The 21,810-nt window shown below is 53.1% G+C and overlaps 9 protein-coding genes across 9 annotated transcripts; 6 read left to right on the top strand and 3 right to left on the bottom strand.

The window, feature by feature from the left end:
* Window positions 1-2,285: 2,285 nt before the first annotated feature.
* Window positions 2,286-5,161, top strand: HRG_08506 (exocyst complex subunit sec15-like domain-containing protein; the record flags this gene model as incomplete). Its single annotated transcript, XM_044866977.1, has 10 exons — window positions 2,286-2,336; window positions 2,414-3,424; window positions 3,497-3,628; window positions 3,679-3,780; window positions 3,833-3,942; window positions 3,988-4,123; window positions 4,187-4,479; window positions 4,562-4,718; window positions 4,776-5,029; window positions 5,083-5,161. 10 exons carry the CDS (start codon window positions 2,286-2,288, stop codon window positions 5,159-5,161), a joined length of 2,325 nt encoding a protein of 774 aa, XP_044717864.1.
* Window positions 5,162-5,410: 249 nt separating this feature from the next.
* On the bottom strand, window positions 5,411-6,515 carry HRG_08505 (histone-like transcription factor (CBF/NF-Y) and archaeal histone domain-containing protein; the record flags this gene model as incomplete). Its single annotated transcript, XM_044866976.1, has 7 exons — window positions 5,411-5,440; window positions 5,490-5,560; window positions 5,618-5,668; window positions 5,726-6,161; window positions 6,230-6,283; window positions 6,348-6,361; window positions 6,428-6,515. 7 exons carry the CDS (start codon window positions 6,513-6,515, stop codon window positions 5,411-5,413), a joined length of 744 nt encoding a protein of 247 aa, XP_044717863.1.
* A 577-nt stretch (window positions 6,516-7,092) lies between these two features.
* On the top strand, window positions 7,093-7,918 carry HRG_08504 (fcf2 pre-rRNA processing domain-containing protein; the record flags this gene model as incomplete). The annotated part of the gene is made up of 2 exons (XM_044866975.1): window positions 7,093-7,296; window positions 7,559-7,918. The coding sequence occupies 2 exons, from the start codon at window positions 7,093-7,095 to the stop codon at window positions 7,916-7,918; spliced, it is 564 nt and encodes a 187-aa protein (XP_044717862.1).
* Window positions 7,919-8,683: 765 nt separating this feature from the next.
* HRG_08503 (ribosomal protein s10p/S20e domain-containing protein) lies at window positions 8,684-9,523 on the top strand (the record flags this gene model as incomplete). Its single annotated transcript, XM_044866974.1, has 3 exons — window positions 8,684-8,722; window positions 8,777-8,817; window positions 8,881-9,523. 3 exons carry the CDS (start codon window positions 8,684-8,686, stop codon window positions 9,521-9,523), a joined length of 723 nt encoding a protein of 240 aa, XP_044717861.1.
* A 552-nt stretch (window positions 9,524-10,075) lies between these two features.
* HRG_08502 (importin 13) lies at window positions 10,076-13,585 on the top strand (the record flags this gene model as incomplete). The annotated part of the gene is made up of 9 exons (XM_044866973.1): window positions 10,076-10,120; window positions 10,175-10,356; window positions 10,417-10,755; window positions 10,854-10,971; window positions 11,042-12,599; window positions 12,756-12,818; window positions 12,878-13,062; window positions 13,144-13,424; window positions 13,501-13,585. The coding sequence occupies 9 exons, from the start codon at window positions 10,076-10,078 to the stop codon at window positions 13,583-13,585; spliced, it is 2,856 nt and encodes a 951-aa protein (XP_044717860.1).
* Window positions 13,586-13,960: 375 nt separating this feature from the next.
* On the bottom strand, window positions 13,961-16,265 carry HRG_08501 (tRNA synthetases class I (W and y) domain-containing protein; the record flags this gene model as incomplete). The annotated part of the gene is made up of 7 exons (XM_044866972.1): window positions 13,961-14,418; window positions 14,504-14,622; window positions 14,708-14,823; window positions 14,890-14,970; window positions 15,039-15,269; window positions 15,787-16,158; window positions 16,236-16,265. 7 exons carry the CDS (start codon window positions 16,263-16,265, stop codon window positions 13,961-13,963), a joined length of 1,407 nt encoding a protein of 468 aa, XP_044717859.1.
* A 457-nt stretch (window positions 16,266-16,722) lies between these two features.
* HRG_08500 (core histone h2A/H2B/H3/H4 domain-containing protein) lies at window positions 16,723-17,262 on the top strand (the record flags this gene model as incomplete). The annotated part of the gene is made up of 3 exons (XM_044866971.1): window positions 16,723-16,792; window positions 16,870-16,994; window positions 17,047-17,262. 3 exons carry the CDS (start codon window positions 16,723-16,725, stop codon window positions 17,260-17,262), a joined length of 411 nt encoding a protein of 136 aa, XP_044717858.1.
* Window positions 17,263-17,669: 407 nt separating this feature from the next.
* Window positions 17,670-18,797, bottom strand: HRG_08499 (short chain dehydrogenase domain-containing protein; the record flags this gene model as incomplete). The annotated part of the gene is made up of 2 exons (XM_044866970.1): window positions 17,670-18,566; window positions 18,660-18,797. 2 exons carry the CDS (start codon window positions 18,795-18,797, stop codon window positions 17,670-17,672), a joined length of 1,035 nt encoding a protein of 344 aa, XP_044717857.1.
* A 618-nt stretch (window positions 18,798-19,415) lies between these two features.
* HRG_08498 (metallopeptidase family m24 domain-containing protein) lies at window positions 19,416-21,537 on the top strand (the record flags this gene model as incomplete). Its single annotated transcript, XM_044866969.1, has 4 exons — window positions 19,416-19,497; window positions 19,574-20,666; window positions 20,751-21,012; window positions 21,109-21,537. 4 exons carry the CDS (start codon window positions 19,416-19,418, stop codon window positions 21,535-21,537), a joined length of 1,866 nt encoding a protein of 621 aa, XP_044717856.1.
* Between the last annotated feature and the right edge of the window lie 273 nt (window positions 21,538-21,810).

The raw sequence follows: 21,810 nt of genomic DNA, 5'->3' as shown, positions 1-21,810 counted from the left end.
ATCTATTAATTAATAGCTTATACTATCACGGAGTAGGTAGAGGCGTACGCGTAGGTACCGTCCGTAGGATAATATTAATAAGCTATATAGAGCTCTTCTATACGCGGCTAGCCCGCCCCTATACTTATAGGATCCGGCCCTCTATACGTAACTATATAGCTTAGGCCGCGGCCTAAGCCTATTACCTATAATAGTTAAAGACTCTTATATTAATAACGTATTATTAGTATAGCTCTTTATCTTAAAGAGCCGTTTAACTACTACTTATACCCTACTAAACTATATACTTAAGATAAAGCCTATAAGTTTATTATATACTACTTTTTCTATAAGGTTACTTAGCGCTTAGGCTAGTATTATATTACTACTTTAGGTTTATTAACTCGCCTTATTAAGGTATATAAATTTAGGTAGTATCTCTTTATATTATATACTTTAATTAAGCTTAGTATATCGTAGGCCGCTACTATATTTACTTACCCCTTAGCCTTAGTATAGTATTATTATTAAGGGTAATTAATACTACTAAATTAATTCTTAGTATTAACTAGTATTTTAGTCGTAATATATACTTACTATAAGTATATATTAGTTTTATAAGAAGTTTTTTTTCGCTATATATATTAAAAGGCTCTTAACTAGCTTAAAGGCTTTTTATAATATATAGCTATATTAATACTTTAGCTACTTAAAAATCTTTAATAATAAGCTAGCTAAGAAAAGCTTAAAGGCTTTTACTTAAGGGACTTCTTTAGTTTTTATTAGCTACTTATAAAGAAAGGTTTAAGAAGCTATTAAGGACTATTAAAAGGGCTTTTAAGCTATTAAGGCAGCTAAAAGCCTTAAAGCTAAGGGCTTAAGTAAATACTATATATTTATTTAAAAGACCCTTTACCTAGCTTTTAGCTTAAAAAAGAACTTTATTAAAAAGCTTAAGCTAACCTTTTAAGCTTTTTACTAGCTCCTTTTTAAAGCTAGTTTTTTATTTTCCTTTTTAAAAAAAAAACTAATAAAATAAAGTAAAATTAATCGTACTTATATATATATCTTTAATTATACTTATACTATATTTTTAAGATATATATTAATTCTAACTTACTTACTTACTTATACCCTATAAAGCTAGTAAGTATTTATACCGCTTAAATACTTATACCTATACTTACGCCCGCTTATATATATTAATATATACTTTTAGCTATATAACGTAAGACCCTTATATAAAGCTCTTACTACGCTACTACCTATATAGCTATAAAGGCTAAAAGAAGAATATAATTAATTAATAGGCCTATTATTATAACTTTAAGCTTAAGGCTTAAAAATATATTATTTAAGCAAATTAAAAGGTATATATTATATAGCTAAAAGTATATTATAATATATATAAGTAGGTATAAGTATAGGTATAAGTATTTAAGCGGTATAAGTATTTAAGCGGTATAAGTATTTAGGCGGTATAAATACTTACTAGCCTTATATAGTATAAGTAAGCGGGATAGGCTAGCGCTAGTATATATCTTAAAAAATAAAGTATAAGTATAATTAAAGATATATATATAAGTATAATTTAAAAATATATATAAGTTTAATTAGTTCTACTTATAAAATAAACTAAGATAACTATTATTATAGCTAAGAAAGGTATATAGCTAAGTACCTTATCTTAAGGTACTTAAACTATAAAAGGGAAAGAGAGGTCCTTTATTAAGCCTTAAAGGGATAAAAAGAGGCCCTTAGCCTACCTTTTTTCTATAGCTCTAAGAAAGAAAAGGAAGCCCTTTTAACCTTTTTAGCTAAAATAAAGATAGGAATAGCTAAGTAGCTTAAAAAAGAGTAACCTAGGGGCCCTAAGGCCCTTAAAGGGGGAAAACACTATATAAAAGGAACTAAACTTACCTTTCCTTTATCTTTACTTTTATAGCTACCCTTTCCTTAATTAGTTATAAGCCCCTAGGCTCTATAGCTAGCTAAGATTATTAATAGGGGCCTAGGCCCTTATTAGCTTCGCTATAGCCTTAGAGGCTATATACGAGTAATTCCTTATCTATAAAGTATATCTACCTCTACTATACTTAATAGCACTAAATACCGGCAGAGTAGGTCTAGGTCCCTAGGTTGGTCCGTACTAGCGCACCCGCCTTAAAGCCCCAGTCAAGACTCCGACACCCCTCTTAGGTACCCCGGATATTCCTCTCCAAACCATCCCCCGCCCACGTTCTTCCGCGACTCTGCCTGAGCTCGCGAGTCCAACCCCCAGTGCCCAGTCTTTCAATGTTCCGAAAATGCCGCTACGGCAAGCAGCCTTTGACGATTATGCCGTCGCGATTCCACAGGCACGTCTCTCCCCCGCTTCCACTCCACGCCTCGCAGTCGCCGTCCCTCGTCACGGTCGGCTAACTGTGTTCACCAGATCATACTCTCGTCTTCAGACTCAGACTTTCCCGACCACTTGATTCCGGTTCTGAAAGACGCAGCCAGCTCCAAAAAAACACCCTCGTTGATTCAATGCCTCACTCGCTACTCCGACGACCGCGAAGCCGACATCGAACGCATCGGCCTCACTAAACATGAGGAGTTCCTCGATTCCGTGGGCAGACTGCAGCATGTCCGCGACGGCACCGTCGCCCTGACGTCTGAGATACTCAAACTCAACCAATCCATCCAAGCCAGCACAGAAAAACTCGCCGAGCAAAAGGGCGCCCTCGTGAACACCACCGCCATCCGCCAGAACATCGCCGACGCCACAAGCGCCCTCCGGGAATCGCTCAAAGTCTTGCATGCGCTCAACAACTCCCATGATCTCGTCCGTCGCAAGAAGTACTACTCGGCGCTCAAATCACTCGAGGACCTCCAGAATGAACACCTGGTTCCGATCCTCCAGAACCGCTATGCGACCCAGCACCGCCTGGCTGACGTCATCCAAAAGTCGATACCTGGCTCTCAAAAGACAATATCGGAAGCCGTCATGACAGACTTGAATACCTGGCTGTTCCGTATTCGAGAAACCTCACAGTTCCTGGGCGAGGTGGCCTTCTACCATACCGAGCTGCGAAGGTCCAGACAACGAAAGAGGGTCGAGGACGACCAGTTCCTATCCAACTTTAAGCTCAACTCCGCCATCGAGCTCGTATGCGATGAAAGCGAGGAGTTCGACGTGCTCAACAACGAGGAGCTTCAGGTCGACTTTACTCCGCTGTTCGAGGCGTTGCATATTCACGACGCTCTCGGCCAATGTGATCGATTCCGGTCCGAATACGCCGCCACCCGTCGACAGCAGAAAGATCTTCTTCTCCCTAACTCCGTGGAGCTTCTGGCGGATGACGAGACGTCTCTCAGCAGCCTATTGGAAGGCATTACTGGCTTTGCCATTATCGAGAAGGCAACAATGCGCCGTGTGCCTCAATTGCGCTCACCGGCGGACGTGAGTTGACCATCCCTTCCCAAGAGCCCCACATCTCGACTGAGGGCTGACGCAGTGCCGTATCGCTTCCAGGTAGAAGAACTCTGGGAGTCCATGTGCAGCGCGGCCATCACGTTGACGTCGAGGGCAATCAATGATGTGGGCAATGCCGAGGTTCTGCTCAAAATCAAGGGTTTCATCGCCTTGTTTGTCCAAACTATGGAGGTATTTTGGGCGCCCCCCCGCTCATCCAAGCACCGCTGACTTGAACCCAGGGTTGGGGATACTCGATTGCCACGCTAGACACGTTCCTCCTCACACTATTCGACAAGTACGCTGAGCTCCTTAAACGACGGTTCGGTGAGGATTTTCAAGAGGTTTGCCTCCCTTCCGTGTCCCGCCACGACTCCGAAACTCACCGACGCATAGATTGTTTCGACCGATGATTACATGCCCATGGCCATCAACTCTCTCGAAGAGTATGAAAAAGTCATCAATGTCAGCTGGTTCATCCATGACCAACCGATAGAGGAGCTCGCGTGCGTTATACGTCTCATGACATGGATAACACTAACAATGGGCAGGTTTCCCTGTGTGCTGCCGTTCTCACAGATGTACCCCTTGTGCTGCATCGACATAAGAAATTTCCTCAACCAGTTTTACTTCTTTTCCGACGATCATTTTCAGCACTCCGATGTCATAGACGAAACACTCAGAAAGGTACATGTGTTGCGCTTTCAACCCGTGTTGCTGCCAGTTTGGAGGCTAACAGGGCTCCAATAGTCACTTGATGAGCTTCTTACGGAAAAGGTCTGCCAGTCTTTGGTCGAGCGTTTGAGCTCTCAGTACCTCGGCCAGATAGTACAAATACTCATCAATTTGGAACATTTCGAGATAGCATGTCAAGAGCTGGAACAGCTCCTGGTCAGAGCGAGGTCATCAACCTCGGCCGGCGGCCCGCTGAAGCTGAAAGCAACCGAGAAATTCCGCAACAACAAGAAGACCGCCGAAAAGCGAATATTTGAACTTGTCAACAGCAAAATAGACGACCTCGTTGACACGGCAGAATACGACTGGTAGGCTTGGACCTCTTTCCCTTCGTCTTACCCTGTTCCCCTCCCCCCCGCCATTGTGACTGACGCTGAGGATCGCTGGCAGGTTGGCCTCGAATGTGACAACCGAACCCAGCAACTACATGCAAACCCTGACACGTTACCTGTCAAACATCATGAACTCCACACTACTCGGCCTGCCGCGCGAAATCAAAGAGCTCATCTACTTTGACGCCCTGAGCCACGCGGCAAACAAGATTCTGGTTCGACACCTCGCCAGGAATCGGAGCCGTTAGTCAGCAGGGCTAACACTTGCACAGGCTCTTCCATTGTCGCCGGACGTGAAGCACATCAACGCGCACGGGGTTTCTGCGCTGGCTCAGGATGTGCAGTATTTGACCGAGTTTGTCAGCAGCCTGGAGAATGGGCAGATGTTGAAGGAGAATTTGGACGAGCTTCAACAAACCATCAATCTGATGCAATCTGACAACCACGAAGAATTCTTTGATATTTCTACTCGTAACAAGAAGTACGGGCGAGTGGACGCTCTTAATGGGCCGCTTCTGCTGGAGAAGTACGATGCAATGTCTCTGGCGCACCTTTAATTGGCACTGACACGCAACGCAGGCTCACGCCGGTCACTCAAGCTTCCGGAAGAACCGCACCGCTGTCCAACCTGTCATCGCGCTTCGCCATGATGAAGTGAAACGAGACCGACTGAGAAGGGACCAGGCCCGAAGCGGTAGTTTCCATATGCGATCACTAGCTTAGGGGACGGCAGCCTTGATCAGATTTTGAAGGTGGTTCTGTGGCTTTTCAAGCTACAGGAGCTGTACAACAGACTGCAAATCCGTCACCGAGGACAGGCGACGCGTTGACCGAGAGTCCTGTACCCCGGACCAAATGCCCTTTGGGCAGTCGATTGCCGATAGGGAATATTACGGGGGATTCCGCCTCATTCAAACTCCTCGGATGACATGGGTGCCTGGATTTGGTGAGCTGAGTTCGCACAGAAGTAGAGAAACTTGGATTACCTGCTGGGGTTGCATCGTGGAGTACGGGTACATGCCCTCCATCTCTCCATACATGGATCCCGGCGCCTGGGCTTGGCCATATGGAGCCGTCGGAGCTTGAGGAACCTGACCGGGATACATGTTGGTACTCTGGCGATAGTCCTGCTCCGTGGCCAGATGGTGGCCGCTCATGTAATCGGCTGGCGCCATGGGATGAGGGCCGTGATTAGCTCCTTGGCCCATGCCAGCATGTTGACCAGGCATTTGGCCTGGGCCCGGAGCCGCGGGCACTGTCTGGGCATTGGCGGCGGAGGGCTGCGCAGCAGTTCTCTTTGCGTGAGACGAGGCCTCTTCCCGGGGAACAATGTCAATCAAGAAGTCAAACATGTCCGACTTGGCGAGAGCCGAGGCGATGTCGGAGCGTTGGAGCGTGCGGCGCTTGTTTTCCTCGGCGTGTATCCAGGCGCGCATGGTGAGCTCGGTAATGAAGATATCACAACCCTTGGCAAAGAGAATTGGGGCTTCGGCAGAAATCATCTTGACTTCAGGGTCGGCCTTCATGACCTTTTTGATCCGCGCGAGGGGCAGCTGATGTATCTTGTAGTCGTGAGCATCACTTTCCAGGTGAGTGATGGTTTGCTGCCAGTACGTGGTCAGGATGTCCTTGTACTGGCCAGTCAGGCCCTGGTGAACCTGTGCGCAGTGCACGAATTAGCCTTGATGAGCCATCTCAAGCAGTGAAGGGAGGCAAAAGTACAGACGTTGGCCCATGGACCAGTGTAGAGCTCGGCGGGAGCGAAGCCCTGCGCAGCTAACTGAACCGCCAGGTCAGAACCCGCTGGGCAGATTCATAGGGGCGGGAGATAGAAGGCCACGTACAGCAGCGCAGGCGCCTATTAATCAACGGAAGAATCCCGTCAGCCTTTCCATGGAGAATCAACGAAGAGAAGGCGACTGACCATAGTGACCGCCCTGGGTAGGATCGTATGCCGGCGCAGACCGGCTCTGCTGAGGATGCGGCTGCGCGGGCTGAGCTTGCGGGTCCATTCTACCGATGAGAAACCCGGCTGGCTCGGGCGAATAAGCTGGAACGGAAGTAGATGCTGCCAGTCGGGCGCGGACTGGCAGATGGCGGATAAGCAAGCTTCTGGGATCGAACAACGCGCCGGCGATGTACTGGGAAGGGTGATGGCAGACGCGATCAACGGATCATGAAGCTGTGCGTTGTCGGATGGCTTGATCGGAGGGGCGATGAACCGATGAGAGCAAAGCTAGTGTTGAATAAACGAGATGGATGCCGATGTTGGAGAGTAAAAGAGCCTGGAGAGGATGGGAGGGGGCAAATGGCTCGAGGGGTGATTGAGAGAGATGGTGGGAAATGAATGAGCGACAACGAGCAGAGCATCAGCGCAGAGTGTTTAGGTACCTTCCGAGGTACCTACCGACCGCGCGAGACCGTATTATGTAAGTGCCAATTCACAGACTTTAAAACTTTAGCCTGGTGGGGTTAGCTAATCCGAGACTTTTTCTTCTCTTCCCTGCCCGCCCCTAGAGGGTCTGGGAAAGAAATTTCATCCTTCAGCCCGAGTGCTTGCCGCCCGTCGACGCTATCATCGGGCGAATCATGCCGGGCATCCTTGATGACGAGGTCGACGAGCTGCTTCGCGAAGCCGAGCAGCGCCTGCACGAAATCCCTGCGTTCTCTCGTCCAGGGCCCCCAGGGTCGATGAACAGGATTACTGCTCTTGACCAAAAACCCAATACGCACCAAGCACCACTTGCGGTGCGCCAACCGCAAGCAACTGCGTCTCGAGCAGAGTCCAAGAATGTGAGTTAACTCGGCCTTCTACTTGTGCTGCTTCCTCTTGAGCGGATATCGTGATGACAAGGAGCCGCTCACGGCTTCATGACACGAATAAGCATCCGTCTTGGATGGTTTTCCGTGGCTCCATGATTTCATTTACATCATAGTTACTCTGATTCTTACTTCTGCTGCCAAAACATGGAGACTCCCCAGAAGTCCTGTTGGCCCGCTTTGCTTTGCAGACACAAAACTTGCGTGTTGTCTGCTGCTGACTTGCGACCTATAGGATACGGCTGGGCCAAACTGGTTCAATCTGCCAAAGACGGTCCTCACTCCCGAGTTCAAAAGAGACTGGCAGCTCCTGCGCATGCGTGGGCTACTCGATCCCAAACACCAGAAAAAGGCGTTGCCGTCGGCTCCCCCGGGATATTCCCAAATTGGCGAAGTCATATCCGGGCCGGCTGACTCTTACGGCGCAAGGCTCACGCGCAGGGAGAAAAGGAGAACGATTTTCGAACAAGTCACGGCTGCACACGATGGCGACAAATTGAAGAGCAAGTATGCTGGCATCCAGCGCAGCAAGACTTCAGGAAAGAAGGCTTTTTACCAGCGGCTTCTCTCTCAAAGGCGGAAACGACAGAATTGAAGGCCCCCCTTTGCGACGTCTACCCGTCCAAGGGCGTACATGGACTCACTCGCCATCCAAGGCGCGGAGTGCTAGGAGCCCCGACCGAAGAAGGGCGATAGCCACCAATCAAGGTGACCGTGGAAGCACTACCTAAGATGCCAGGTGGGTTTTGCGATATTCTCTTGCTGTCCTCTTGTAAGCGCGCCCAGAGAGTTATGGATTGTTGAGGGATGTATCGACCACTGGCATTGGCAAATTGGGACTGGTTAGGATCCCATCCGCTCAGCTCCTTGGCCTCGTATGTATTTATATTCACGCCCACGCGCTCTTCTCCTGCAAGGCTCGCGTCAAGACGTGTTCGTCGCTGAGCGTCAACACATTAAGCCAGACGCTGTGGACAGTCGTCGGTTTTACTTCCAGAGTCACCAGCCGGCCAAACATGTCATCACGCAGCAGAGACCTACCCAACAGAGATGCACTCTGCACTGCCATGGGCGCGATTATGTATGGAACTTATCATACTCCGTAGTCGTGTATAATTTCAATTTTCAGCCGGTTATGGATAGTCAACATGCCCGTCTGATCCTGGTCACACGGGCGGGCAGGACGTTTTAAGAAATTTGGTGTGCGTGGATGAGGTAGAGTTCCTTCGCGGCATACGTCGCAAATATTGCTGGCTTGTGCACAGCTGGCCCCGGATTTTCTCCTGCTCCGTCCTGACAACGACACCAGCAGATATTACGGCAGCCGGCCACAAGAAGTTAATGAAAACCTCGTCACAGGATGCTTCGCTCTGCAGAAAGGCCCCTGGGACGACTCCAGGTACATCTGTCCTCGGTGCATGGTGCATCGTCCGCCCATGCTAACACTGCCCAGGTCGGAGCGTTCTGGAGAGCGCGGAGGACCCAGGCCTCGCTGTACGTCCCCTTCCGCACACAATGGACGACGCCGTTGCCCAGCACCTCTGCTAATTTCTGCAGCGTGTCGGGAGACAAAGACTCGGGGCAACCATCGCTCGTCTCTGCGAACAATGAGAGGACGCAGCCACCGCGCCGCCCACGCTCTCTTCAAGCGATTTATCTCAAGCCTTTGAAACGCGAGGCCGAGTTCGGCATCCCCTCGTGCGACCTGCAGCTGCGATCGTTCAGTATTCAGCCCCTCGAGTTCTTCGCCGATTTCGCATTGCGGGCCGCCTATTACCTTGGTTTGCCGGCGTACGGACCTATCCCGCTACCGCGAATCACGGAAAGATGGACAGTCCCCAAGAGTCATTTCATCTTCAAAAAGGCGCAGGAGAACTTTGAGCGTGTAACACTACGGCGTATGATTCAGGTCAAGGATGGAAATCCCGAGACGGTGCAGCTGTGGCTGGCGTACTTGCGGAAGCACCAATACTACGGCGTGGGTATGAAAGCAAATATGTGGGAGTTTGGTCAAACAGGCGTGGGTCGGACCATGGAACTGCCCCAGGATCAACTGAAGGAATTGGAGTCGTCATGGTCGCATCTGGGGCAAACCAAGAATATTGGCACGGCTCGCGAGGTGGAAGGACTACTGAGCAGTCGCCGCTTTCAAGAGGTTGTCGGCTCCTCTCGGCCTCAAGGTGCCGCTGGCGGCAAATAGACGAGCTGCCTGTCCCCTTAACAAAGTCGGTGGACTTTCTGTCTCATCGTTCCAACCAGAGAGGGAGAGAGGCCTGCCGCGACAGCCCACTCGTCCCATAACGTTTCCTCTGCCTCTCCGCACCCACTCAACACCCCCATCAAGCACTAATAAACAGGGAGTAATTTAGTCAAGTGTGTTCAACAAGGCTGCTTCGGACTATGCTAGGTAAAGGGATAGCGGTGGAATATAATTTATTATGTAGTGTACTACTCTTTAGCTATTTGCTTGTTCGTACGAAGATGTTATCTTGCTTTCTAAGCTGGGTGTTTTAGCCTAAAAATCCATGTTGGCTCCTTGAAGGCACTCGGTGCCTCCCCCCCCACCTTAAACTCAGGTATGCTCTCCGCAGCACAGCAACAGGCCAAATTCTGATCTCGCCCTCTCCGCAAGAGCTGATTACCGACACTTTCCACTCTCGCAGCACTGCGCATCGCATCACCTTTACATTCCCCGCTGTAGCACGGGCCCAACGGTGGGCGACGATGAGCATTCGCCAAGCAGCAGCTCAAAATGGAAGACGCGGCGCCACCATTGAGTCTTGATCAGGTGGAATCCGTTCGTGCAGCCTAGACGACGAGAGCCGCCCACCCGTGGCTAACCTGCCCCAAGTTGATATTTTCTCTTTATCAGCGGAACCATCCAGATGTCATTGTTGCAACACAGGCGTCGCTGTCGCAGTTTCAGGGCTCGCCTCAGGCTTGGTCCATGATCCACTTGCTTCTGGAGCGGCCTGACGAAAAGGTTAGGTTCTTCGGTGCCCTCACCGTCATCATCAAATTAAATAAGGAGAGGTATGTCCAGCCACTCGAGGCCCGGTGCCGCAGACGACACAACTAACCGTGCGGGCAAAGCTCTTCGCTCAGCGATGCAGAGGCGAATGAGCTCCTCGTCCACCTCGTTGGCTGGTACCTGGACGCCCTCAGCCAGGCCTATAGTCCACTTGTCTCGAGGAAGCTTTCGTCTGCAGTTGCAACGCACTTCATTCACTTTCACCGGCTTTGGCCGCGTTACCTCCGCCATCTCATTGTGTGTCTTGCGTCGCGCCAGTCGCACAGCCTCGACGCCATTGATGGCACTGTCGACACCGCTGCCGTTTTGGGCAATCTCCAGCCCGGGCAACTCCAGGCTGCGTTATGGGTCGTCACCAGTGTCATGGAAGACGTCTCGAGGATTGACCTGAACACGAACAAGTACGCCATGATCCAACTTACCTCTCCCGTCTCTCCCTAGACAAAGTAGCAATCCAAGAGTGCAGGAAGACGACGAGGCTTCACTGACTCCTCGGTAGAGGACTCTACGATGCTTTATTGCAGACCGTTACAGACGCCGTGGCTCTCATGGCCACAAGCTTTACCGTACCAAATGGTACGCCTGCAACCCATGGCGACTCTACACGGTGTTTCCAGGTACAGATTCTGTTCCCTAGGCCTCCGTCCTTTCCATTATCCGATCCCTCCCGACTCACATTCGCTTCAGTCGTGGGTCTGGTTCGCCCAGCGAGCAAGTTCTGGGGATAACCCTGTTGTCAACTCCCTGAAACCCCTCGCCGAAGCAGTCATCGCATCGCTTTCAGTTGAGGAGCTGTTTGACAGCTCTGCGGAATTGCTTGTAGACATACTCGCCAACTGTCCGTCTCTACTGACCCACAAGCACTACGAATACATGGCTAGCCTTTTCGAGGCCCCCTGGGCCCAAGAACGCTACCGTAGGCTGCTGCAAGGCGACTTCGAGTTCGATTCGATGCAGTTTGGCCAGCTCCTGCTTGCTTTTGGCGAGGCAAAGGCAGAGGCGCTCATGCAGAGCAGCGACGAGCTAAGTCAGCGTTTTCTGGCCATGCTTTGCGGCCTGCTTGCTGCAGAAGGCTTCCCAGTCGTAAATGACAAGATCTTTGTCTCCGCCATCGAGTTTTGGTCGACATTCATAGAAACCTTGGCTGACATGGTCCACTTTGACCAAGACGCGTCTTCGGCTCCATGGGCACCGTCGGCCATATCCCACGCGCTCGAGGCAGTCTCAAACGCATGGCACAAAATCACCTATCCTCCGTCCGAGGAATTCAACCAGTGGGACTCGAGTGACCGTGTCGGGTTCCACGACGCGCGAAAGGATGTGGTGGACTTGCTGCAAGCTGCATATACCATTGTTGGGCCTCGCCTGGCTATGAACTTTGCAAACTTGACTCTCTCGGCCCTGGCGAGCTCGGCATGGCTTCCGCTCGAGGCGGCTGCATTTTGCCTTGGAGGCCTCGCAGACTGCGGCAGGGAAGACCTCAGATTCGACCAAGCCCTGACTTCCGTCTTCGCCTCACCCCTCTTCTCCATTCTCCAAACCCACGACTCCCATGTGCACCCCCGTACACGGCAAACCTGCCTCTCACTCATAGAGCAGTATACCGAGTATTTCGAAAGAAACGTGGACTTTCTTGCCCCGGCTCTGCGTCTCTTGTTTGCCATGCTTCGCGAACAGTCCATGGCAGCATCGGCGTCAAAGTCGATACTGCGACTCTGCTCTTCTTGCCGGCATCACCTCCACACGGAGACTGATGGCTTTCTTGATGAATATAAAACTCTCCTCAGCGGGAAGCGGCTCGATTGCTTATCCAGCGAAAGGGTCCTGGGGGCCATTGCTTGCATTGCACAGGCTATCCCCGACACCGACCGACGACATATTGCCTGTGCCGAGATCCTGGAGCTCATCGAGAGCGATGTTGAGCTTGCTCAAGGACTCGCCGCAGCAACGGATCCAAGCAGTAGTATCTCTTGTCAAGGCTTGCGCTGCTTTGGAAACCTCGTCGACGAGCCTCCCGCTTTGCATGTTGGTCTGGGAGCATTACGAGGCCTGGTCAACGTCGGGAGAGGCTTCCAGTCGCCGTCTGAGCCCGCAATTGACCTCGACGCCGACCATTGTCGACTGTACACACTTAGCGCCGGCCTTGTGCCTCTCCATGAAAAAATCATGGGCCTTGTCTTACGGCTCGAGGATACCTTTGGCGGAAGCTCAGAGGTGACGGAGCTACTCTGCAGCCTCCTCCGCTGTGGGTTCTCAGAAACCGATCCCGGCCCGTTTGTTTTCCACCCAGAAATGGTGGCACATTTCTTGACGAGCCATACGGGAGACACGCCAAGGATAGGTCTGCTCGTCAGCACAGGCTGTTCCTTTGTGAGCTCGATGCATTCTCGTGGATGCCCAGACCGGCAGAAGATACTTGGCGCGTTGCTTATTTGGGTTATCAGCCTGCTCAAGCAGATATCCGGTATGATGGCCGTAAAGTTTCTACCTTGAGGGTGACCACATAGCCTGACTTGTATACAGAGCCGGAGCGTGACCCGGAGCTAGCACAAAACGGAGTCGAGTTCGTCTCACGGGTCTTGTCCAGATCCCCGGCCACCGTGCTGGGCTTGCAACCCGTGGACGCAGCCGAGTTCCTTTTCATGTTTACTATTCGCGTTCTTGACGGGAAAGAGCCCCTGCCGAAAGTCGCCGCCGCAGAATTCTGGGTACGTTGCAACTTGGGCTTTCTTGCAATCGCCGACCAAGTCTCGGCTGCCGGAGAGCGATTTGTTCTGACTCGTTACAAGACGACCTTTGTTGGCCTTCAGAGCGACAACCCGGAGTCGCAAGAAGCCATCAAAGGCGCCATGGATGCTCTGGGGCCCCCGTTGACACAGAGCCTGGCGAGAAACATCGGGGGCAACGCCTCACGCAGTGAGCTGGACAGGCTGAGCGAGCCGGTGAAGAAGTTGGTCAGTCGCCACCCCAAGGCAAGAGAATGGCTGCAGTCTGGACTGAGCCATTCTTCATTCCCGAGCGACAAGGTCAGTTCAGAGCAGAAGATTCTGTTTGTGAAGAAGTTGGTAAGGTATGTACCATCCATCAGCTCAGTCCTGGCCCTTTGTACCGACCTCTGCAGAATCGTCGCTGAACCATGGACGTAGCTTGCGAGGCTCAAGAGCGACGAACCAAGTCATACGAGACTTTTGGCTCTCTGCCAGGGGTAGTAATTTTGCCTATGTCTCATGATGTGCACATAGCCGGCGAGACTTGGCGGCGTCCAAGTGGGGATGGGGACATTGGCCAAGCATTCGTGTCTCCCCGACAGACGGCTTCGCAGCGACTCACGAGCACCTAACATAAAGTTGAGCGAGCGAGCCATACATCTAATGTGAGCAAAAAGTAAGGAGTTTGAAGGCGGCAGTGAAAGGCCGACTACGTCAAACCCGCGCGTTGATATGTTGCATGTCCTGAATGCTCACGCTTCCTTCCCCAGCCAGCTCATGTTCACACCGCTGCGTCACAAGGTACCGGGTACATGACGGTTTTACATGAGTTCTAGAATTTACAAGAGAGGCTGTAGATGATGGTTCAACCCTGTACTTGGGCCGGGAGCCAGTGCGATCAGAGGCCCACGGCAGACCTCACAATCTCCATTGTCTCCTCAGCGCTTTGGCGTGCCTTGCGCGTGCCTTCGGCTTCAACATGGTCAAGGTAGCCTCCTTTGTCGGTATCGAGAAGCTCCAGGTAGCGGCTGCTGATGCCGTACAGGCCCTGGCAGACGGCGTCCGAGACCAAGGCCTTAAACTGACGTGGCTGGGCATCGCTGTAGTCCTCGGCAAGCTGGGCTGGACTGCGTCGCTGCGTGTCAAAGATGGACAGGATGTCGAGCAGATTGGAGATTCCAGGTCTAGCTGCCACATCGTAGGAAATGCCAGGGAAGGAGTCAGTATGGGCCGAGGCCACTTTGGCTTGGATTTCCTCTGGCGTGTCTGTGATCAAGATGCGCGAGCGCTCGCTCTGGTCCGACTTGGACATTTTTGATTTGGGGTCGGTGAGAGACATGATGCGATGCACCGTGGCTACCTTTGGAGTTAGCGAATGGGAAGGTCCAGACGTCGACGCTCCCGCTTGTTAGACGGGCGTGGAGGTGAGCAAAAGCCTTACGGGTAATGGTCTCGGGATGGACAAGATGCGGACCGTACGAATGGTTGAAATTGGTAACGCATTCGCGGGCAAACTCTAGATGTTGTTGCTGGTCATGGCCAACGGGTACGTGGGTAGCTCTAGCCGCAGCGAAAGGGGATGAAGACGCAAGAGTCAGCCGGGATAGGCGTCTGTCGCGAGGTAGGCACTCTCAGAACATCTCACCTGTGAACGAGAATGTCGGCTGCCTGCAGGACAGGATAAGAAAAGAGCCCCAATTTGAGTCGCGAGCCGACGGGGCGTTCGGCCAGCTGAGACGTCGGCGACAGATTGAGCTTTTGCTGCGGCCATGTTCAGTCTATAGGTACCGGACGCTGGGCAAGCATCGATCATATGGGCGGCCCTACTTTCCACTGTGTCATTCTCGACAGGTAGCCGACAGATGCGGTGCAAGAGAGGATCCACATGAGCTCCGAGTGCGCGGGAACCTACGACGAGGAGGGCCCGGGGGTGTGAGACCATGGCCGGACAACTGGCCCGGGGGACGGGGACTGACGGAGGACTGGTAGAAGACGGTGCAGCGATCCGGGTCGACACCGATGGCAAGGAGCGCGGCGAGGCTCTCGCGCCGCTGTTTCCTGAGCTTCTCGGGTGATTGCGGAATTGTGATGGCGTGGAGATCGACGATGGAATATACGAGCCTCGTGTCAGCGTCGTGCTGGTGCTGTAGTTGCACCCATTGCCGCAACGCGCCAACATAGTTGCCTAGGTGAGGGACACCGGTGGGCTGTATCCCCGAGAAGACGACCCGAGGCCGGAGAGCTTTGCTGGCAAGATGCATGGGGGATGCGCCGGGCAGTTGGACTCATGAAAAATATCTCGTCCGTCGGTGGTGCGAGACTAGCACCGATATCGCGCAAGGTCCTATCTGGAAGAGCCGAGGCACGTCATAGGAAAGATAAGGAGCTGTTTGAAGGTACCTAATCTTGCACTGCGCGTACTAAGCTATTATTAACCCTCTTGCAAGCAACTGTCCAAGCTAGGCTCCTGTGCCTTTTCGTAAACGTCGTTTTTGGCACACATAAATCATAGCTGCTTAACATAGCCATCACGGACAGTATTACTATCGAGCTGTGGACACCGATTTAGGGCTGTCCACTTAGGCTCGTCTTTAAAAAGCCGCGTGGCATGCACATACTAGACCCCCAGTCAAAGTGTTAGTGGCAATACCGATGTAGCTGTTCCTAGCCGCTCGGTAGGAGAGCCGGATATAGAGGACAAAGCCCGTGGCGAATATAACTCACGTTAGATTCATCCGTAGTAAAACGGTGATAGATGCCCGCCGGCAGAATTAATAGATCGTCCTTCTCAAGCTTAACGCGTATCCAGTTATCTTCCTTGCTTCGGATATCGAAGTATCCCTGCCCGCCGCGGATATAGCGAATCTCCTCGTCCTCGTGTAGGTGCTCGTCGAAGAATGTTTTAACCTTATCCTCGTATACGGCTCCCATCGTAGCGGGCGATACGGTAATTTCGTCGCGATTCTTATAGCCTCGCTCCGCCGCTAGCTTATCGACGTCGTCCATCTCGGGGAGGTAAAAGAATAGCACCCCAAGCTTATTTAACTCGTTAACACTTATAGCGCGTCCCGAGTCGTGAGGGAGACGCTGGTCACCCTTGGCTATATTAGTCGCCGTCGTTTTAAAGGAAGCTAGAGATAAGTGAGCTGTCTAGGGGATAATTGTTTGCCTACCGGAGAGTTGTCAAACATGTATGCCTTCATGGTTTCTTGCAGCGCCAAGCAATGTGTCACCTGTGATTGAGAATCCGGCACGACGTAGGTAGTGGGCGACCAAGACCTGCCCACGGAGGGCGGGGTATTTTCCCCCGCTTGCCATCCTCTGGCTCAGTCCTTGCCTGGCTGTTTAGTAAGCCCTTTTTTTGGGGGCGGCGGGGGCAATCCAGAGCAGCCTGCAACGCCGTAAGACGCGCGTGCCCCGCGTACGCGTTCGCGCCTCTGTCGCGGTTTGTAACGGGTACTTACTCTACACATGATAGCAATTTCATCTCTCGCGGTAGCATAGCAGTCGCTTCCCACCTTTCCTCCACCCCAACGCCGGCTCCTCTCCTCACCATTCCATGTCTTCAGCTATTGGATAGCTGCTCTCCGTCGAACAATCCGCGCAATGCGAGCGCAGGGCCTGGCTTGATGTTTATAATATCGCACTCGCTTGCTCGCCATGGCCCCGAAACCTGGGAAACCATCCGTCGCGTCGGCGGCTCGGCGTGCGCGCCCTAGAGACGTTCAAGGTAGGTTCGTCCCTTTGGTCGGTCGGCCGGTTCATCGGATGCGCGGCTCATGGAAACTGACGGTGACTCCCTCGAAGCCGGCGATCCGATTCCCGTAAAGCACAAGAGACGCTATCGCCCTGGCACCGTTGCGCTGCGCGAAATCAGGCAATATCAGAGTGGCACCAAGCTCCTGCTCCTCAAGCTACCATTTATGCGCCTGGTCAGATCACCTTGTCACCGTGCCATGGAGCGCCCGCTGATGCGCCTGTCAGGTCCGCGAGATAGGCATGGATTTCCGGCCCAGGGGGAGGGAGTTTCGGTGGCAGAGCCAGGCCATTCAGGCCCTACAAGAAGCTGCCGAGGCATTCATGGTCCATCTGTTCGAGGACGCTCAATTATGCGCAATCCACGCGAGAAGAGTTACGGTTATGCAAAAAGATATCCAGCTTGCGAGGCGAATTCGGGGCATTTGGGCTGGCTTGGGATGACTATAGCCGCTGTTTTCAACGGAGGGAGCAACACATTGGGTTCATAGCTCACTCGCGCCGGCGTTTCGGTGTACGATTGTCTGTTATCATGACCAACTGTACTCCATAGAGCCAAGGGATCATGTGCTATTGCAATTCTGAGGGAATCGATTGATACGCGGTTCGAGGCGCTCTAAGGGGAGCATGGGTTAGTAGTACTTGAAATTGAATATCAAAGACAGGCTTACAAGCAACTGTTGTGGGTAGTTCCAGAGGAAAACTAACTTCCATGCATGAAGCTGCGCCGTGTCGCGAAGCGGCCAGGGCCGGCCTCACTGGGACATGCCGGGGCTTGCTGGACACGAAAGATGCATGCAATCAATCGTGAGCATTTCTTCAAAGGCGCTGGGCGTCCGCCCGAGGACAACTCAGGCGGGAGTGTCCATTCTGTTGTCATCCCGGTGGCTGTGATCCTTGTCGCCGTCTGGCGTAAATGGGAAGTTCAGGTGTTTCCAGTCTTCCAGTTCCTCCGTCACCGATCGCATGCGATCACGAATGCTCTCAATGGCGTAGCTTCCGAGCAGAAGGCGCAGAGGCGGGTATGAGCAGTGCGCGAGCTGCCAGACGAGCTCGGCGCACTTGACAGCGCTGGTGGGTTGGCGATCGCCGAGCCACTGCACCATTCTCTTTGCGTGAAGAGCCGGCGATGTCGAGTGGGAATAGCCCGAGCTGGGGAGCTTGATGAGAAAATGGCCCCAGGTCGGCAGTGGGTTGTCGGCTGTGTCCGGCTCGTCGCGCCTGACGAGACCTGGTTCGATCAACGTAGCCTTAATGTTGAACGAGTCCGTTTCGTAGAGCATTGCCTCGATCAATCCCTCGACGGCATATTTGGTGGCACAATAAGGACCCAGGCCAGGAACACCAAGCGCACCCGAAGTGGAGCTGAAGATGAGGTAGCGTCCAGAGTTCTGTCTCCGGAAGTAAGGAAGGGTGGCGTGGATGACGTGAAGGGTCCCCATGAAGTTGGTCTCGAACTGATTGCGCAAGTCGTGCTCATCCTGGTCCTCGCAAGCGCCGATGACGCCGTACCCAGAGCAATTGGCGACAACGTCGATCCGACGAAAGCGGTCGAGTGTGATCTGGACAGCCTGACCAACAGACTCACGGGATCGCACGTCACAGAGGGTGCCGAGGCAGTTCTGGTGGATGTTCGACATGTCGTCGGGGCTCGTTTCAAACACACGGCCAACTGAGGTGACGAGGTCGCCTCGCGAGAGGGCACACTTGACAAGAGAGCGGCCCATGTGGCCGGTGCCACCAAAGACCTAACGAAGGCACAACCGGCGGATGGTGAGTAACGGGCGGCGTTGACAAAAGCGAGCATGGGAGAGGAGAGCAGTAAGGGGGGGTGACATTACGATCCATACGAGTTGCCGCGTAGCAGAGCTGACCGAAGGCGGATCGCAACTCGCCGGCAGCTGAAGCCGCGGCCTGATGGACTGCACGTCGGGAGCGACGTCTGGCACGGGAGCGTCTGGCCGGCTATGTGAGTCCATGTAATCGGTGCAGTTGGCGAGCCGTTGTCGCCCAGCCGGGGGAAGCCGATCAACAAAGCCAGGAGAAGCCGCTTTTCCGCCCCGCAACGTCCACCCTCGGCCATAGCAGGCCGTTGAGCGCTAGTTCATTTTTGCCAGGTACTGTATGTATCTAGATAGATAAGGTATATATATACCTACCTACCTACCTTATATATATATAGGTAGGTGGGTAGGTAAGAGCTGTCAGCGCATCCCATCACACTTATTGAGAGGAACAGGATCCCGTGCTGCATGAATGAATTGCGACGCAACGTAAACGGCAAGGTTCTCGAAACCCCTCACCCCGACCCGACCAAAACTTCCCAGCCGAGGCGACGCGAAGCGGCAGTTTAGCAAGCAGAGCAGTTGAGAAGCTTACAGGCGGGATTGAAGCAACGAGACACGACCATCAAGGCACACCAAGCCAGGCCATAGAGCTCTTGCCCGCCAGCAGAAAGGCAGAAGCAAGACGGAGAAAGGAGCAGCTCGCTCATGCTCGCGCGGGCCCCTGCCGCCCTGTCTGGTCTGAGATTCCTTGGACATCGGCTCCAAATCTGCAAACTGTCTGCCGTAGCCCGGCCATTCGTCACTGGAACCATGACCATGACTCGAGTCGACACTTCGTCCCGCCTAGCCCACTTGAGGAGGTTGATGGAAGACCGCAGTGTCCACATATACAGTGAGTGAGCTATATTCCTCTCTCGGGGCCTGCCCGACCAGGTCTGCCCGCTTCTGGCTGACCCGTCTGGTGACAGTTGTTCCGTCCGAGGACAGCCACAGCTCCGAGTACATTGCCGACTGTGACTCACGGCGAGAATTCATCTCGGGCTTCACCGGCTCGGCCGGGTGCGCCGTTGTCACCTCCGAGGCCGCCGCACTCGCCACGGATGGTCGATACTTCAACCAAGCGGCCAAGGAGCTCGACAGCAACTGGACCCTGCTAAAGCAGGGCCTCCAGGACGTCCCGACGTGGCAGGAATGGGCGGCTGAACAGTCTGCCGGTGGAAAGGTAGTCGCCGTCGACCCCACGCTCCTCTCTGGGCCTGCCGCCAAGAAACTCGCCGAACAGGTCCGCAAAGCTGGTGGCTCGGAGCTTCTTCCCCTAGACGATAACCTGGTTGACATTGTCTGGGCCAAGGGCCGTCCGCGGCGCCCTTGCCGTGCTGTCACCATCATTCCTGATGGTGTTGCGGGCAAGTCTGTCCACAGCAAGATTGCTGAGCTACGACAGGAGCTCGCCAAGAAGAACTGCCTTGGCTTCTTCATTTCCATGCTCGACGAAGTCGCGTGGCTCTTCAATCTCCGCGGCAGTGATATTCCCTACAATCCGGTCTTCTTTTCCTATGCCACAATCACTCCACACGCGGCCACCCTCTACACTGACGACTCCAAGTTGAGCGAAACGTGCAAGTCGCACCTGTCCAACAACAACGTTCAGGTCAAGCCATATGATGCCTTTCTTAGCGACGCCCGGGGCCATCTTGCCGAGTTGAGCGAGAAGAGCACGACCCCGGGAGCCGTGGCGCAGCAGACCTTCCTTGTCTCCAATAAGGGCTCGTGGGCTCTGCAACGTGCTCTGGGGGGTGACGGCTCCGTCGAGGAGATCCGGAGCCCCGTCGGCGACGCCAAGGCCATCAAGAACGAGACCGAGATGGAGGGGATGCGGGCGTGTCACATCCGAGATGGTGCAGCCTTGATCGAGTTCTTTGCCTGGCTCGAGCATCAGCTCGTGGTGGAAAATGCCACGCTGGACGAGGTGCAGGCTGCCGACAAGCTGGAAGAGCTGCGGTCCACCAAGCAGCATTTTGTTGGCCTATCGTTTCCCACCATTTCGGCTACTGGTCCCAAGTAAGTTGACACAACTTGCTCTTGTTGTCATACCGCTGTACGTGGGCCTTCTGGATGGCGAAACTGATTCATGGCTCCCTGTAGCGCCGCCTTGATTCACTACGGTCCCGAAAGGGGGAGTTGTGCAACCATTGATCCGCAGAGCGTGTACTTATGTGACTCGGGGGCGCAGTTCTTGGATGGTACCACTGACACGACGCGGACTCTGCACTTTGGCAACCCCTCGGGCGAGGAAAAAAAGGCTTACACTCTGGTGCTCAAGGGGGTCATAGCACTTGACACGGCCGTTTTCCCAAAAGGCACCACTGGATTTGCTCTGGACTGCCTAGCTCGTCAGCACCTATGGGTGAGTGTCCCGGCATCACGCGTGTGCCGTCTCGCTGCGAGAGCGGCAACGGATTGCTCAACACCGGGGTTTCCCACGTGTACTAACGGCATGCAGAAAACAGGCCTGGACTACCGACATGGCACCGGACACGGCGTTGGCTCGTACCTGAATGTTCACGAAGGGCCCATTGGTATCGGCACCCGGGTCCAGTATGCTGAGGTGTCCTTGGCTCACGGCAATGTGCTCTCCAACGAGCCTGGGTACTACGAGGATGGCCGGTTCGGCGTCCGCATTGAGAACGTTATGCTGGTGAGGGAAGTCGAGACGGACCACTGCTTTGGTGATAAGCCGTTTCTCGGCTTTTCGCACGTTACCATGGTGCCCTACTGCCAGAACCTCGTTGATACGACGCTATTGACGTCTGCGGAGAAGGAGTGGCTCAATGCGTACAGCGCCGAAATTCTGGACAAGACTAGGGGCTTTTTTGAGAACGATCCGTTGACAATGGCGTGGCTCATGAGGGAGACGCGGCCAGTGGATTAGGGGGACTGTCTGGCGGGTGTTTTATCTGCTCCCACCCCCCCAAAGCTTCTCTCCAATGTCTTGCAAGAACCGAATAAAAAGAGTGTCAAGGTGACAACACAAGGGATGGCCCTAGGCCGGAATTGCCTACAGACGCACAAACGCTGCGAGGGTGGAAGTTATTGCGAAAGAGGCCGTGAACCATGGACTGTCAGCACACGCTTTGGTTAGAGAGTAAAGCCGCTGCCGTCTTGCATCCTTGGAAACCAGTAGTCGCGGCATCTCGAATCCGAG

This window comes from Hirsutella rhossiliensis (assembly GCF_020360975.1).
Source record: "Hirsutella rhossiliensis strain HR02 chromosome Unknown scaffold00010, whole genome shotgun sequence".
Taxonomy (NCBI): domain Eukaryota; kingdom Fungi; phylum Ascomycota; class Sordariomycetes; order Hypocreales; family Ophiocordycipitaceae; genus Hirsutella; species Hirsutella rhossiliensis.
The sequence above is the reverse complement of the archived record's forward strand: the minus strand, read 5'-3'. Positions and strand labels throughout refer to the sequence as shown.